Below are 18,074 nucleotides of genomic sequence, written 5' to 3'. Positions count from 1 at the left end.
TCCGTCTCTGGAGGGGGACCGACTGATGAGGGCAACTGTCCCAGTGATTCCAGAAGCACAACACCTGCCACCACGTGAGCCCAAGGCACGGAGCCTTACCCCCATGGTCCTGCCCCAGGAGCGCTCCCTGTGACTCACCCGCGGTCACCGTCTTCCGGAACAGGATGGGGTTGGCCACGAAGACCAGCAGCAGCGGCAAGTACGTGGTGACATAGTGGGGGACAGCGTGCTCCAGGTCCCGCTCACACCTGCGGGAGGAAACAAGTCCTTCTGGAAAAGAGCGCTTTGCGGAAACATTCAGACTTTTCTGGAATCCGAGATAAGAGCAGGAGAGTGGCGAGGGAAATGCATAAATCCACTTCAGAGCCGGCCCAACGGAAACCGTAGCTCCTGTCTGCCAGTAAGCCAGGGAACACTGAGAGAAAGGCGGCTCAGTCAGGGCTCCGTGGGTCCTGAAGTCAGGAGGGCCTCTAAGGCACTCCACTGGGGGACCTGTTAAAGGGTCCTGCCAGGAAAGATAGAAACAGACACACTGGAATGGGGGAGCCCCCAACCTCGGTCTCTTCAAGGAAAAAAAAGACATAGTTCAAGTAGACACAGAGGCACTCAGTGCAGTAGTGAGGTTTTAGGAACCTGCTCTGCACTGTGCCTGGCCAGCCCTGGGATGAAGATCCAGTCCCGCCCCCAGAGCACCCCGAAATACCCAAGCTTCATGTTCCAGAACAAACGTGTTCCATGGCTGTGCCTCACAATCATTTCACGGGTGCTTTTCAGGAAGAAGGCCTGTAATTTTTTTTTTTTTAAGACTTGATTTATTTTGCGCACCCAGGTGGCTCAGTCAGGGAAGCGTCTGCCTTCGGCTAAGGTCATGATCCCAGGTCTTGGGATCGAGCCCCGTGTGGGCTCCCTACATGATGGGGAGTCTGCTTCTCCCTCTATCCCGCCCCCCACCTCATGAATGAATAAATAAAGTCTTTTTTTAAAAATTTATTTGTTAGAGTATGAGAGAGAGAGAGAAAGAGGTCATAAGCAGGAGGGGAGGGTTTAACCACCCGGAGCCTCACAGGCAAGAGTCCGCAAGGGCGGGAATTCCTACTGAGGGATCATGGGACTCGCCGGTCAGCCTGTGATGCAGGGGAGCGCCACACACAGGCATGGGTTTACCACACACGCATGGTCAGAACCATCAGCGAAGAAATGCATCATGGAACAGAAAAAAGGGCCAAGAGGAAGCGAGAATTGAAGGCAAAGGGGAGAGAGGACTGCCCGAGGCAGGCAGGAGGTAGCAAACCAGCTGGGGGACGGCCCCTGCGGCCCGGAAGGTGAGGCGATGAAGACGCAGGCGCCCTTGTGGTAACAGGCGGGGCGCGGTCAACGCGGAAGGGGGAAAGTGCAAAAAAGTGAGCAACGAAGGAGAGGGTGAGGATGAGAGCTGACACAGGCCACGGAGCGGCCTCCTCAGGACCGTGGGGGCGCCCCAGAGCCCCTCGTGAGCCCTGCGCCACCGGCTCCCTCACGCTCAGATGCAACCTTCCCAGGAGGCTCCCGGAGCCCACGGGTGAAGCTGATGGACAGTAACTCCCTTTCCAATCAAGGGCATCTGTGTGAGTGGACAGATCCACAACTCTGGGAGCACTGACCTTCAACTAGGCAACACCAATCTGGAGATGTCTAACTAAGTAGCTGCAAAAAGTCAAAAAAAAAAAAAAAAAAAAGGGAAAAATGGAAAACTATGAGTGTCAGCAAACTTCTGTCAGGGAACACTGCCAGAAGTATTTTTTGCTCCGTGGATCATGCAGCGTGTCAGAACTGACACTGCAATACGAAAGCAGCTATAAATCAGGCATAAACAAATGGCCATGACTGTGTTTCAATAAAACTTTATTTACGAAACCAAGCAGAGAGCCGGATTTGTTCTCTGGGCTGAGCTCTATTGATCCTTGTCTACACTGCCCTAAAATCACAAAGAGACAATGTCCAACCTGTTTTTCAGCTTTCCACTGGCAGTTAGAATATACATACTTGGAGGAACTGTAAGGCCTTCCAAATGATTGCACTGATGAGACTTACTGGGGTTTTTTGCTTTTTTTTTTTTTTTTAAGATTTTATCTACTTGACAGAGAGAGCGAGTGAGCATGTGCAAGCAGGGGGAGCAGCAGAGGGAGAGAGAGAAGCAGGCTCCCTGCTCAGACACGGGGCTCAATCCCAGGACCTGAGCAGAGGGCAGATGCCTCACCAACTGAACCACCCCAGCACCCTGCACGGATGAGATATTAGGTTGAAGAAGAAGCTGAGACCATTTCAGACCACTCTCTCCCTGTATCTGTGTTCAGGAGAGCCGACAGCTGGGAGAGAAGTGACAAGGTGAGGCTAGCGGAGGCTCAGAACTAGCTCTCCCAAGACAACGCTCGGACTCTCCCCGCCGATGCGAACTCCTCCTCAGGACGGTCACCGTCCTGCCCTTACTCGGGCAGAGGCAGCTGGTGCGGAGAATACAGCGTGTGCCTGCGAAATTCCCTCCGTGTGGAGGATATGCCTAGAGATGTGTGCACACCCGTCCTGGAAGGAGACACACCTGGAGCTCTGCACACGCGCCTGTGTGCAACAAGTGCCCAGCGCCCAGACGCGAAGGGCAGAGGCTGGGACGTGAGCAGCAGAGCACACTGTCGTGGGCCCCCCACCCCGCCAGGGGGCCGTCGGGCGGCTCTGCACACGAGGGCCTGGCCTGTGAGGGGTCCACTCTGGCTCCACGCCCACGCCCCGTCTGCAGGATCCCGAGGGGTCCGGGAGCTGGAGCCCCGGCTTACCTGGACACGGACGGGGAGTAGAGCAGGACGGCACCCTCCACGCAGAGCAGGGCGGCCAGGCCCCAGGCCGCGAGGCGGTAGAGCAGCATGGTGCTGGGGGGGGGGGAAGCAGACGGGGGCCTTGCCTGAGAGGAGGGATGGGCGTGTCCAGCCACAGAAAGTACCAGACCCACTCCCAGCCACTCCCAGCCACCCAAAGAGTCAGGAAAATGTATCCTGAGCAAACCCCTGGCGGAGACTTGCCTTATTACACCTCTGCGCTTTTGTTTAATTGAGATAAAAGAAACAGAACATCGAGTAACCGTTTTCAAGTGAGCAGATCAGGAGCAGTGGGTAAACTCACAACACTGCACAACCATCTCCCCCATCCAGCTCGGAAACCTCATCACCCAGGATGGAAACCCCACGCGCATCCGGCGGGCCTCCCCCTGTTCCTCCTGCTCGCAGCCCCCAGCAAGCACCAGCCTCCTCCGTGTCTCTGTGGCGTTTCCCATTCTGCACGATGCAGGCAAATGGGAGTCACACAGCATGCGGCCCTCTGCATCTGGCTTCTTTCTTTCCCACCACGAGGCTTGCAAGGGTGAGTGAACAAGGCGCGGACAACTCACCAGTCCTCCTAAGCACGCAGCTCCCCCGCTAGGAGAGGAACTCCTATCCCCAAACCTTCCCAGAGGCACCCCTGTCCCTACAAGTCAAGCGTCTCCGTGCTCAGTCCAAACCAAGGTCTCTGAAGAAACGCGCGCACATCTGCTGTTCCAGGAGCATGGGGAGCTTCCCTTCCTCCCCCACGCCCCACCATTCACGGCATACTTCCCATTCCTCGACCATCTCCAGCCTTCATCTTCCTACGCCCCCACACAGCGCCCTTTTCCCTGCAGACCGGAGGCAGCCAGCCCTGCAGCTGGGGTCGGGCGCACGGCTGCTGGGCTATCTGACGGTGCCCGCACAGCCTTTCCTGTGCCTCCCCTGAGCCACTGGACAGGGCTGCAGCCATCCATGGAACACGCTAGCCACAACCCAAGACTCTGCCAGCCTCCTAGCAAACTGTGCAACCCCCAACCCATCAGGATTTTAACTCTGAAGATCAGCTGCATAGACAAGGAACAGGGCAGGACCTGCGCGAAGGGAAGCCCTCCTCCTCAGAGACAAGAGAGAGACAGCACACGGGGGTGAGCTTCGGGAAGAAGAAACCTTTCACAGCCAGCTCTCCAGGGGCCACAAGGCAACGACTCCACCGTGCGCTCCTCCCAGTCCTGCAGCAGCCCTGCCCCGTCTCTCTGGGTTGGCGAGCGGTTGGGGCGCGTCTGGCCCACAACTCAGAGGCTCCGCATGGAATGGATGGAAAAAGGAGCAGCTCTCAGCGGGGTCTGGGTGGTTGAACAGTGCAGAAGGTCTGCATTCCAGACCCTCACCTTGGGCGGGAGGGAGCCAGGGGTACTGAGAGGTGGGCGACAGCAGGCCCGGGGGCGAGGCCAGGCGAGGCAGGGCTGGACATGGCCAGACTAGGCAATGGTGCTCTAGTCAGTCAGGCCAGGCTGCGTGGATGGCAGGCACTTCAGTAACAGATACAACCGCAAACCCGCACCCGGGAGGAGTCTGAGCTCCTGGGCACCCAGGATGAAGGGCAGCAGGAGGCTGCAGATCCCCAACCCTTTCTGACCGCCAGATAGCGCCCAGGTGCAGGCACGCAAGGGCCCTCCCCAGGCCTCCTTCCGCTCACACTCATGTCCACAGAGCAAGTAGAGAGTTCAATTTAGGGGCGCCTGAGTGGCTCAGTCGTTAAGCATCTGCCTTCGGCTCAGGTCATGATCCCAGGGTCCTGGGATCGAGTCCGGCATTAGGCTGCCTGCTCGGCTCTCCACTCCCCCTGCTGTGTTCCCTCTCTTGCTGTCAAATTAATAAATAAAATTCATAAAAAAAAAAAAAAAAAAAAAACTCAATTCAGGGCTTTTCCCACAATTTCAAGCGCCTTCTTTTTTTTTTTTTAATTTTTTTTTAAGATTTTTATTATTTATTTATTTGACAGAGAGAGAGATCACAAATAGGCAGAGAGGCAGGCAGAGAGAAAGAGGAAGAAGCAGGCTCCCTGCCGAGCAGAGAGCCCGATGCGGGACTTGATCCCAGGACCCTGAGATCATGACCTGAGTCGAAGGCAGCGGCTTAACCCACTGAGCCACCCAGGCGCCCCTCAAGCGCCTTCTGTTATCGTTGTTGTTTAAAACTTGTACACCCCACATCAGGAACCAACATAGCCGTTTAAATTTTAACTCTAAATTGGTCTTAATGACATTTCTTAGGATTAGTATTTTATTTTATTTTATTTTTTTTATTTGTTTATTTGACAGACAGAGATCACAAGTAGGCAGAGAGGCAGGCAGAGAGAGAGAGAGAGGGAAGCAGGCTCCCTGCTGAGCAGAGAGCCCCATGCGGGACTCGATCCCAGGATCCTGAGATCATGACCTGAGCCAAAGGCAGCGGCTTAACCCACTGAGCCACCCAGGCGCCCCTAGGATTAGGATTTTAAAAGAGTCTCCAATGCCAAAGAAATAGCTGAGAACTGGAAGGATCTCGAAGGGAACGGAGCATTTAGTCTAGCCCTACCTGCAATGTCTGGGCCCTGCCTTGGATCTGTCCCAGGTAGCTCTTTTTTTTTAAAAGATTTTATTTATTTATTTGACAGAGAGAAAGCACAAGCAGGGGGAGAAGCAGGTTGAAGAGGGAGAAACAGGCTCCCACCAAGCAGAGAGCCTGACTCGGGGCTCGATCCCAGGACCCTGGGATCATGACCTGAGCCAAAGGCAGAGGCTTAAGCGACTGAGACCCCAGGTACCCCATCGCTACTCCTTTGTGATGGGAGACCCTGTTTCACTCTCAGTGATCTTCCTAGTGCTGGACCCCTGCCCTTGCTCTTGTCCTTAGGAAGCATCTGGACGTTTCACATCTTTGGATGTCTGCCTCCTGCTTGATTGGCAGGTCCTTGGAAGCTATGCTCTGCCAGCATCCGCTCATCTCTGCACGATGAGCACCAAATACTCTTCTGGGCATGAGGAGGGTTTCCTGATTGCCTGCCCTGGCTTCCAAGGGCCCCACCTGTCTTCTATGTCCAGAAAGCTCTCAGGCTGCCCCGTCTGACCACAGCCGTCCATGGCCAGGGGCGGAGCAGTGCACACCCCGTGAGAGCAGGAGGCACATTCTTCTTCCAGCCTCCTCTCCGGCTCCACCGCTCCTCTTATTTCCACAACTGGCTATCTATGAGACCTCTAGTGTGTCCTAACTCCAATCCCTCCAAAACTGAGTGAGAGAGGTCTCAGACAGGAACACACACTTACACTGGGCTTCCGGGTCAAAGACCTCTCTCACTGGAGCTAGCTGCCTACCCAAAGTCATCTTCCTTTTTCCTTAGAAACATAACCTGTATGTCATGACCAACAGCAGCATGCTAGGCTAACAGACTATACTTCCAACCTCCTCTTGCAGCTAAGTGTGACATGAAACTAAATTCTAGCCAATAATACGGAAGTGGAATTGTTCTGTCAAATCCCCAGGGAGGCTGCTTAAAGGGAGGTGGCTCAGAGGAAAACAGACCTTTATGCTTTGGCCCCCTTCTCCTTTCTGGAATGCAGATGTGATGGCTAGAGCTCCAGCAGCTCTATTGGGCCATGATACTTTGAAGTTGGAAGTCACACAATACGACAACATAGCAAGAAAACAGGAGGAACTTGGGTCCCTGATGTCCATCATAAGGGCCCTGCATTGCCTACCTCTGGCCTCTTTTATTTATTTATTTTTTAAAAGATTTTACTTATTTACTTGAGAGAGAAACAAAGCAAGGAGGGGAACACAAACAGGAGGAGTGGGAGAGGGAAAAGCAGGCTTTCCACTGAGCATGGAGCCCAATGCAGGCTGGGATCCCAGGACCCTGAGATTATGACCTGAGCTGAAGGCAGACGCCCAATGAGTGAGCCACTCACGTGCCCCCCTCTAGCCTCCTTTAGAATGGAAGAAAAATTATCTGGTTTAAGTCACTATTATTTTCTGTATTTTACATAGCCAAAGCTAATATTCACAGACCTATCTAGTTGGCTGCCTTTGACCTCCAGAATTTTCAAAACCACGAGTACACAGGTTCTGTTCAGATGAATAAAAGTTTACGAGCTAAGTAAAAATGTGGAAGGAACAAGCACAAAAATAAACACTAAGCTTCAAGCCAGAGAGACCCAAGTTAATGATGAGGACACATGAGGACTACCAATGATTATTTCCTTTTAAGACTGTATTTATCTGACAAAGCAAGAGAGCACAAGCAGGGGGAGCAGCAGAGGGAGAGGGAACAGCAGCCTCCCCAATGGGCAGGGAGCCCTACACATGACTAGATCCCAGGACCATGGGATTAAGCCCCACATCAAGCAAGGAGCCTACTTCTCCCTCTCCCTCAGTTATGCCTCCGTTTCGTTCTCTCTCTCAAATAAATAAATAAAATAAAATCTTTCAATAAAACCTTTAAAAAAGAATTTAAAAAAGTAAAATTTATTCAACAAATGGTGCCGGGACGAGTGGCCATCCACATGCAAAGGCATGAACATTGACCCTTTCCTCACCTGCATAAAAATTAATTTAAAATGGATCACTGGGGCTCCTGAGTGGCTCAGGCAATTAAACATCAAACTCTTGGTTTGGGCTCAGCTCATGACCTCAGGGTCGCAGGATCGAGCCCCGTGTCAGGCCCCATGCTCAGTACAGAGTCTGTTTGAGAGTCTCTCTCCCTCTGCTCTCCCCCCCACAATAAAATAAATATGCAACATCTTAAAAATAATTATAATGGACCACAGACCTTTTGATCTTGGGGTTGTGAGTTCAAGCCCCACTCTGGGTGTGGACATTAGTTAAAAAGAGAATTTTTTAAATGGGTCACAGACCTAAATTACGGTGTTGAAACTCTCTTCTTTTCTGCTTGGTTCCCAAGTTTTTTTCACCTTGGAACGAAATACTCCAGATTAAGCTTCATCTTCCTCCCCTTCCTCACGCCAGTTCATCTGGAAGTAACACAGTTCATAAACGTCTTTGCTGTTCACGACTACATGCAACCAGACTGTTTTTCCAATATCCTTCAGTGAGACATCTCACAAACATTTTGGGAAAAGGCCGGCTCAGCTGGTTAAGCAACTGACTATTGGTTTCGGCTCAGGTCGTGATTTCATGGGTCCTGTGATCACACCCCATGTGGAGCCCCAAGACCAGCTCTGAGGTCCGTGGGGAATCTGCTTGAAATTCTCTCCCTCTGCTGTTCCCCCTACTTACACATGCACGCTCTCAAATAAATAAGTAAATCTTTAAAATAAAATCTTTAAGGGCGGGTGGGTGGCTCAGTCGGTTGAGCAGATGCCTTTGGCTCAGGTCACAATCCCAGAGTCCTGGCACTGGGCCCCACCCGGGGCTCCCTGCCCAGCAGGAAGCCTCCTTCTCCCTTTCCCACTCCCCCTGCTTGTGCTCCCTCTCGCACTGTCTCCCTGCCTCTGTCAAATAAATAAAATTTTTTAAAAAATTAAAAAATAAAATAAAGTCTTTTTTTTTTTAAGATCTTATTTATTTATTTGACAGACAGAGATTACAAGTAGGCAGAGAGGCAGTCAGAGAGAAGAGGAAGCAAGCTCCCTGCTGAGCAGAGCCTGATGTGGGGCTCGATCCCAGGACCCTGGGATCATGATCCAAGCCGAAGGCAGAGGCTTTAACCCACTGAGCCACCCAGGTGCCCCAAAATAGTCTTAAAAAATATATTTAAAGGGTGCCTGGGGGGCTCAGTGGGTTAAGCGGCTGCCTTCGGCTCAGGTCATGATCCGGGGTCCTGGGATGCAGCCCTGTTACAGTGCCCCTGCTCAGCAGGGGGACTGCTTCTCCCTCTGCTGCTCTGTCACATGAATAAATCTTAAAAAAATATGTATATACATAGATACACATACACACACATTTATTTTTTAAATGCAGTACACCCAAGGGCGCCTGGGTGGCTCAGTTGGTTAAGCATCTGACTCTTGATTTCACCTCAAGTCATGATCTCAGCATCATGAGATCGAGCCCCATGTCAGGTTCTGGGCTGAGAGTGGACCCTGCCTGACATTCTCCCTCTCTCCTTGTTCCTTCTCTCTCTCTGCCGCCGCCCCACTCCCCTGCTCACATGCTTGGCCTCTCAAAATTAAATAAAATGTAGTTTGTCATACAACAGAGCAGTATTCAGAAGCTCACAGAACAGACGGTGCTGCAACACACGGAAAGCTTGACCACGGCCCGCTGAGTTTAAAAAGCCGGCAACGAAAGGTCACATGTTCAATGATTTCACTTTCAGGCAATGCCCAGATTAGGCAAAGCTAGAGACAGAAACAGACTGGCAGTTGCCAGGCGCTGGGGGGTGGGGGGAGGAATTCATCACTGGTAGAGCCTGGGGGAGGGGGTGTTGATGACTAACGTCATAAAATTAGTTGGTGTGATGGCTGCACGATTTTATAACTAAACTAAAGAACAATGGATTTTATACACTTAAATGGGTGAACTTCATAAAACTTAAAAAGAAAAAAGAAGTAAGCATACAAGGGTTCCATGGGAAAGTGGGGGACACATGCTTCCTGGACCAAGAGTCAGGGGACCTTGGCGCTCACTCCACCCTGCCACGTGGCTTCCCCTGCTCACTTAGGTTCTCTGTATCTGTGTCCCCCAACACACACACACATCCCAGCACACAGCTCCCGAGAGCCCACGACGTGCCAGGCCCGGTTCTCGACCGTTCACACGCAGCATCGCACGGCGTCTCCCGGGACCCGATGGGGGCTACGGTCTCATGGCCGGCACGACGGAAGTCTAGAGAGGTCAAGCGACTTGCTCACAGTTCCCCAGCCGGGGACAAATGCACGGGCCGCACCCCTGGGGCCCTTTCTCCCCAAGCAGCTCCCGGCAGCTCCGGTACTCCGGTTCCAAGTATGGCGTAACATGTCAATACGCACTGCAAAGATTGTCTCCTCAAACTTTTATATTGTCAAAAACTGCCTGTATTCCTGCCGACTCTTCTTTAGTAAGTGTCCAGAATGCAAACGTGTAATTTATGGATGACTGGTCATGGTCTAAACATCCTCATTGTGAATCTGCCCTCAGCCTTTTGTACCACTGAGGGGCCAGAGACATTTCTCGCAGAGGGGCCGGCTGACATTCTGTGTCTGCCATACTGAAGAACATTCCAGAGCCCTCGGGGTGCCCCCAGCCCTTCCTCACACGACAGAGGCTGGGCAGAAAGCTCTCCTTGTTCCCTCTGAATGTACCTGTGTCCAGCAGATCTCCGGATCACGAGGTAGGCGTCGACCGCATAGCAGAACAGCCACCAGAAGCAGGCACTATACAGCAGCTGGACCCACATCTGTAATCAGGAAGAGCCTGCATCAAAGCTCCGGAAACGGGCAGCGGATGGCCCCGTCCGTGAGATGAGCCGGCAGACGCCTCTTTCTTGTGACGTCGGGAAGCAGGAGAGGGAAGCCACCCAGAGACGCGTGCACGGTCTGGGGACGCAAGGGTGGGATGTGCACAGGCCAGGCCTGCCTTCCGGGACACTCGCAGGCCAGGACAATGAAGGCCTCAGCTGGGAGGCCCACGCTGGCCTGAGGGCTCATGGCGTCCGCGAAGGAGCAGCTGTTCACTGAAAACGAAGGGGTAGGGGCCAGAAAGCACTTCCCAGGAGCGGCCAGGAAGGGGCTCGGCACACTATGGGCTGCAAGGGCTGGCATGCCTGCTGGGCTGTGCCATGGGGAGACCCAGGCTGCCCCGTACGCAGCTGGGAAGCAGAGCGGGCAGGAGCAGAGAATTCTGCTCCGGCATGGTGCACAGAGCGGGATACAGATGTACATTTCCACGCAGGTTTTTATCAAGCAGTACACACCCAATACATCAGTAACTGCCTTCTCTCTTTTTCTTTTTGGCCAGCTGGCTTTAGCTGCAGCTAAGGTAAGGATGGTCTATGTGTGCTTAGAAGGGGGGGCACAGAGCAGCCACACTCCAGGGGGTCCTCAGAAGGAAACGAGTGGCAGGAGCCCCCTTTATCATGCAGCATACCCCTGAAGGGGAACCAAAGGGAGCTCGGGACACTACAAACCTTAAGACCTATCATCTTGTCATCTGGCACCACAAACAAGCTCCTGGAGGGTTGAGTACTTGGCAGACGCCCCCCACCCACCCAAAGAACCCTGAGCAGCAGACTCTGAGAATCTGCATTCCTAACAAACCCCAGTGGCCAGAGACCACACTTTGAGGATGGCAGCCTGAGAGGGGCACAGAGGAGAGACGGCGGTGGCGAGAGGAAGGTGCACTCACTGCGGTCCCCACACAGTACACAGCCGGCCAGACGTCCGTCCCATTCCCGTCGGAGCGGTTGTCAACGAAATCTGGGAATCCCAACCACACTGCAGACCGGAGCACAATACCTATGAGAGAAAGAGCGGATACGGTCATCCCGCGGGGGACGCGTTCCAGAACCCCCAGTGGAGGCTGGCACCGCAGACCCTACTGAATCCCATCCGTGTTTTTCCGCCACGTGTGTTCCTGGGACAGAGCAGTTTACTAGACACCGTAAGACACTAGCAACGATAATAAAATAGAACTAGAACACTGGACGGTCACGGACGCTGTCCCAACATCATCATGGCCTCTGCTCCAACATCGTACCGCACTGTCCTCACCCTTCTCGTGACGGTGTGACGGGACCAGGGGCCTGTGTGACGAGGCGCCATGCGGAGAAGGACGTGGGCATCGTGAGGTGCTGGGAGCCGACCACCGACCTCCCAGCAGCCGGGAAGAAGAGCGCCTGCTTCCCGACCCCGGCGCCCCGGGGCAACCAAGCCCGCGGAGAGCCGGGCCGTGGCTGCCCGCGAGCTTACGGCACTTCGCGGCCGTCCGAATCCATGCGGGCGACTGGCCCGGTGCCCCGGCTCGGGAGCGGTAGGCAGATGGACAGAGTGATGAACAGCTAGGAAGGGACAGAAAAAGAAATGACGGAGAGAAACACACACACGAGTGTGTGCAGAGAGACGGAGAACCACGGGAGACGCAGGGAGCAATTACTTCGGCCACAGAGCAAGCCCAGGCACTTCGATTTCGACTTAAACCACCATCAGCCGCGGTCCTACCCGAATGTCGCTGTTTGTTCCTTCCATACGAAGCAGCCCTTATGGGGACAACAATCTACTTCTTCGCTATTTTTAATGTCCATATTAACACTCCTCACAGGAAAAAAATGACTGAAAAAGCACAATTCTGAAATGTGAAGAGATAATTCTTTCATTCCCTATAAAAACGCATTTAAGATTTTCACAAAATAGCTCTTGGCAACTTGCATTTGACATTTACTTTTTTTTTTTTTTAAGTTTCTTTGCTACTGGACCCGAATAACTAATTCTCCTCAAAACAGTATAACACACCCGTAAGATCTATGCGAAGGTGACGTGATATGCTTTGTGGAAGCACAGGCTCCGTGAGAGGATACTCGAGGGTAACTGTAAACACTATGAAGTTACACACTGTGTCCTCGTGCACACGGTGTAAGACGCTATTAAATACACAATTCGCGATATGTTACTAGACACTGTAACCCACCAGCAAGCTCGCCCTGCACACTCTAGCGCCAGATATACACTGTCCGATCCACCGGCAAACACCGGGCGCCTGGCCAGCGCCGGCGGCTGAGCGTCTGCCTTCTGCGCGAGTCATGATCCCAGGGGGCTTGCATATACTCAGGGCTCCCTGCTCAGTGGGGAGTCTGCTTCCCCTCTGTCTCTGCCCACTACCCGCCCCCCACCGCTTGTCCTTTCTGTCGCTCTCAAACAAAATCTTTAAAAAAATACCCTCTGTATAATGTGCGGTATATAACCAAATACACACCATGAAGTACGATACTAAGTCTATATCATGCCACATACCACTAAAAAGGAACTATGGACACCAAAAAAACTCGCGATCTATCTTCTCGTTATCAGCACTGCTCACAAATAATGCTTTTCTTCTGCAGAATGCTGTATCAAGAACGCTTCGAGCACTCCTCTGAGCTCAATACATGCCCTACCTACATTCGTATCAATGTGAGCGGATGAATGTCTACTTACGGTGGTAAACATCTCACCATACATGTATGTTAAGTCATTATGCTCTAGATCTTAAATTTTCCTGGACTGTATGTCAATTACATCTAAATAAAACTGAGAAAAACCTCTGCCCTATGAGGTAGGCATTTTAAGTATTTATTTTTCCAGGGAGGTGTTAGTCACCAAGCCTTCCCCTTAATTCTGCCTCTGCTCACTTGTTAACACCACGTATGTCCCTTCTAAAAGGGAGAGTATATACAAATATCATTCCACGGATCCTAAATTGCTATTAAGATGCTTTTCCAGGGCTGGCTGGGTGACTCTGCAGTTAAGTACCTGCCTTTAACTCAGGTCATAATCCGTGGTCCTGGGATCGAGCCCCAAGTGGGATTCCCTGCTTGGTGGGGAGTCTGCTTCTCCCTCTACCTCTGGCCCTGCTTGTGCTCTCTTACTCTCACTCTGTGTTCTTTTTCAAATAAACAAAATCTTTAAAAAAAAAAAAAAAGATACTTTTCTAGGGGTGCCTGGGTGGCTCGGTTCTCAGGGCGTTTGACTCTTAAGGGTCATGGGTTCAAGCCCCACGTATAAACTTTAAAAAAAAATAAAAGATGCTTTCTCAAAATGTTTTAGCATCATCAGGAAGAAAACCAATCTGGTTGAATTAACAAGCACCAAGATGATTTTATCCCTCACAGAAAGGAAGTACTGCTTCCTGTCTGACTCCTCAAGTCTGAGAAAGTGACTAGAGGTCCATAGCATTTACTGGAAGTCAAGGTCCTTGAGGGTCTCCAGGCACAAGAGCACAGAATGGAGAACTGGGCCCTGAGACACAGTGACCTGTACTGCTATGTGCTCAAGGTGCGGAATAAGCTGCTGCCATCCCCTCAGGGCCCAATACCATCAACAGAATTTGCTTCAGAAGCAAACTTACTGAAAAATACAATTCCAAAATGGTTAGCACCTGTCAGCCAACTGCAAAGTGTGGGCTGTATCTGGATCCTGATTCAAACCAACCAACTGTAAAACAGCATTTATGACACAACTAAACACACAGTAGTGACCTTAAAGAACTGATTTTTGGGGCTCCTGGGGGGCTCGGCCAGTTACGTACGCATGTGCCTTCGGGTCAAATCATGATCTCAGGGTCCTGGAACCGAGCCCACCATTGTGCTCCCTGCTCGGTGGCGAGTCTGCTTCTCCCTCTTCCTCTCCCCCAGCTTGTGCTTGCACACACACGCTCTCTCTCTAATGAATAAATAAAATCTTTTAAAAAAAACTGATTTTCATTATTTTAAGGTGATAATACTACCTGTAACATATATGGGTATACATACACACTTCCTTCTTACTTTCACAGCTATATACTGAAATCTGTATAGATGAAAGTACATACGTCCTGGGATTTGCTTTAAATCAATGCAGTGAAGAGTTGGTACAGGATGGAGTGTAGATAAAGTGAGGTATGGGTCCAGGGGTTCATTATATAGTCTGTGTGATTTGTGTTTCTTAGAAATTCTCCAAAATAAACCCTTAAACAAATGCTCAGCACTATCTAGTTTAGAAGTCTGCAAAAATTGCCATGCATGTTTAAAGGGGATGGCAAAGTTTCTGTAAAGGGCCAGATTAAAAATATTTTAGGCTTTATGGGCCACAATTACTCTGAGGACATCCACCTCTGTGATGTGCTCAGCTGTGAGTTTTAGCATCATCAGGAAGAAAACCAATCTGATTGAATTGACAAGCACCAAGATGATTTTATGTGCGATGCACAGCTGTGCTCCCACCAAACTGTCCTGAAGGACACAGACATTTAAATTTCATGGAATATTTATAAACCAGGAAAGATTTTTCTTTTGATTAAAAAAAAAAAAAAACTTTTGGGCCTCAGAAAGGGACAGGCAGCCAGCAGGGTTTGGCACAGGGGTTGCAGTTGGCCACCTGTGGTATGAAACCCAAGCCTGACAAAACATATCTATTTATATATATTAGAGATATATACATCAAGAGTTCTTCCTGGTTCTGCTAAATCATTTTGGAAATGATTTTGTGTGTATACACAAAATACTATCAATCTCACTAGCAGAATAATTATGGGTCCCTCACAATATCTGGGTTTTTCTTAACCACCCCTTCTAAAGTTTCCCTAGTATGTTTGCAATAACAAACATTAGAAACTGGTATATTCCCTTCAACAAATGTCCCCCAGGCGTAATTTTAACTGCCTATCCTGTTTTGCTGAGTCCCCTGGCCACCCAGTCCGGTCCCTAGAGAGCCGCCTCCGGTTTCGACGTCGACCCTCCTAGCACGCAGCTGACACCCTGCCCAACGCGCGCACCGAGTAGGTCCCAACCCACCGGCCATGCTCCCTCATCTGGGCACCGAGTAGGTCCCAACTAGCGGGCCGCGCGCGCTCACCCGGGCACCTAGCAGGTCCCAACCCGCAGGCAATGCTCCTTCCCGGCCGCAAAGCAGATCCCAACCCGCGGGCCGCGCGCGCTCACTGGGGCACCTAGCAAGTCGCAACCCGCGGGCCGTGCGCGCTCACCCGGACACCCCTGCAGGTCCCATCTCGCGGGCCACACGCGCTCACGTGGGCACTGAGCGGGTCCTAACCCGCGGGCAGTGCTCCTTCACTCGGGTACCCAGCAGGTCCCAACCCGCGGGCAACGCTCCCTCACCAGGCCGCAAAGCAGGTCCCAACCCGCGGGCCGCGCGCGCTCACGCGGGCACCTAGCAGGTCACAACCCGCGGGTCGTGCGCGCTCACCCGAACACCCCAGCAGGTCCCATCCCGCGGGCCACACGCGCTCACGTGGGCACCGAGCGGGTCCCAACCGTTGGGTAGTACGACCTCACTCGGGTACCCAGCAGGTCCCAACCCGCGGGCCGTGCGCGCTCACCTGGGGACCGAGCAGGTCCCAACCCGGGGGCAGTGCCCCCTCACCCGGACGCAAAGCAAGTCCCAACACGCGTGCCGTGCGCGCTCACCCAGGCACCCACCAGGTTCCAACCTGTGGGCAATGCTCCCTCACCCGAGCACCCAGCAGGTCCCAACCCGCGGGCTAATAAGCACGCTCACCCGGGGACCCAGCAGGTCGCAACCCGCGGGCAGTGCTCCCTCACCCGGGCGCAGAGCAGGTCCCAACCCGCGGGCCACGCGCCTTACCCAGGCACCCGAGCAGGTCGCAGGCGGCGACGGCGCGCAGGATGCGGACGGAGGCAGGGGAGCGCGCCGAGGCCGGCGGGGCTGGGGAGGGGGCCCCGAGGCCCGCGGGCCGGCGCCGGGGCAGCAGCTGCAGGAGGCCGAGCGCCAGACTGCAGGCGCCGCTGCCCAGGCACAGCGCGTGGAACGCCCGCGGCTGGAAGCTCAGCACCAGCTGGGTGGCGGCGTCCCGCGTGGGGCAGCAGAAAGTCCCGAGGCGTGGGGAGGCCATGGGCCGTGCTCGGCGCTGCTGCTCGGGTGTGCGCGGACCCCCCGCGGCCCGCCGGAGTCAGGTGCTGGGCGGGCCGGGGGCGGGGGCGGGGGGATCATGTGCCCGGGGCCGCTCCCCCCGCGCGTGCGGAGAAGGCGCGGGCCTCAGCAGGGGCTGTGCGCCCTCCGCGAACGCCACGAGGTCTCACGAGGGTGAGGCGGAGCGGGGGCGGCGGCGGAGGAGGAGGAGGGGGAGGAGGGGGGAAGAAGGAGGAGAAGGGGATAAGAAGGGGGAGGAGGGGGGTGCTGCGGGAAGGAGAAGCGCCCGAGGCCGGGCGACTCAGCTTTGTCCACTTCCCCCGAGCCCTCGCCAAAACGGCCATCTCGCCTTACCTGACCTGACCAGAAAAACCTGCCTCCGTTGCCAGCCTTTCCCTGGTTGGGAGCCGACCTCCCCGATTCCGAAGCGTTTCGGGCAGCGGACCACGTTCATCAACCCTGAGGCGAGGGGTTCAAACGGCGCCCTTTCGTGCTCGGCCGCCACGGACACAATCCCGCAGCGAAAGGGTTTTCGTGGACATTCAAATCTTGAACAAAGACAGGGGCGCTTCGCCTAACGAGACACAGACCTATTTTGCACTTTACTGTTCGGTGTTCCGTTTTTACTCAGCTTCCACATAGCTTTGGGCATTCCAAATAAGCTTTCCAAGAGTGATTACAGTTTTTTAAAAAAAGTTATTCAAGTTTATTCAGATTTCTTAACTGTTTCTGTGTGCTTCACTACGCACTGAAAATCAAGCTTTCTTCTGCACTCATAAAAGTTTCAAAATTATATCCTCACTGGGCTCCTGACTGGCTCAGTCCGTGGGGCATGGGGCTGTGGATCACAGATTGTGAGCTGCGGCCACACACTGGGTGCAGACATTACTTAAAAATTTTTTTAATTTAATTTAAAAATTACATGATCACTAATGACAACAGTAAACATACTGGTGAAGTTAAAAAACAAAAACTCAAGGTTGAAAAAACCCATCTAGGTTATGACTTTACTAACCAAAGCTTTATTTAAAACAACGCCCCCAAACCCTATGAGATGTATCCTCTAATAAATTAATAGGCCCACTGGCAAAGCCCAAGCAGCCACCCTTTGATCTCTGACCCCAATATGTGGGCCCCTCTCCAGGTTTTTCCCAATCAACCAAAGGGAAGGCAACCTCCCACTGTTCCCACCCCCAGATCATGAAACACTTAAATGCAAACACATGCCCTCCCACCCAGCTGCTTAATACATTTCCACCCCCAGCTTTGCAACTTTAAGTAAGGCAAGGCTTGAGCTCAGCTACCACAGGTCTGGGCTTCCTTGTCGAATTCAGGGTAGGGACACACTGCCAGATGGGCAGCCGGGCCTTTAACGAAGGCTGTGGACCCCAGCACTTCAAAAGGATCCGACTTGGCGCATCTATGAGCAGGGGCAGCTGCTTTGATAGGATTCTGGAACAGACTGACATTGTCAAAACCTTAACTGCTCTTGGGGATGACGTATTTGCTTGCAAAACATCATGGGAGTTCTCCCCACACATCCGCAGAAAGCATGAATCCTGCTATCTGTTTTTGGACTGTGGATCCCCACCTTCCTTTGCTCTTGGAAAGCAGAAAGGGCTTCTGGAGGACAGTGTGTGAAATGTGCTTTCAACGATAAAAATGACAACGGGGGGTCTGTACACTGGCCCTGATGCCCAGGGTCTGA

At 52.8% G+C, this 18,074-nt stretch overlaps 1 protein-coding gene across 2 annotated transcripts in view; it reads right to left on the bottom strand.

Moving 5' to 3' along the window:
• Window positions 1-16,849, bottom strand: part of GPR143 (G protein-coupled receptor 143) — a 152,052-nt gene extending 135,203 nt beyond the window's left edge. The window contains exons 1-5 of one of the 2 annotated variants that reach the window (XM_082717131.1): window positions 16,721-16,849; window positions 11,154-11,263; window positions 10,112-10,206; window positions 2,808-2,900; window positions 139-248 (exon numbers count right to left, since the gene is read on the bottom strand). In XM_082717131.1, coding sequence (XP_082573257.1) covers window positions 139-248; window positions 2,808-2,900; window positions 10,112-10,206; window positions 11,154-11,263; window positions 16,721-16,820 — 508 coding nt within the window. In that variant the 5' untranslated portion in view covers window positions 16,821-16,849. Of the gene's footprint in view, window positions 1-138; window positions 249-2,807; window positions 2,901-10,111; window positions 10,207-11,153; window positions 11,264-16,081; window positions 16,400-16,720 lie in introns of those variants that run through there. The other variant, XM_082717130.1, reaches the window with a different exon arrangement.
• Window positions 16,850-18,074: the final 1,225 nt, after the last annotated feature.

This window comes from Mustela nivalis (assembly GCF_964662115.1).
Source record: "Mustela nivalis genome assembly, chromosome: X".
NCBI lineage: Eukaryota > Metazoa > Chordata > Mammalia > Carnivora > Mustelidae > Mustela > Mustela nivalis.
This window is presented reverse-complemented; position numbering and strand designations above follow the sequence as displayed.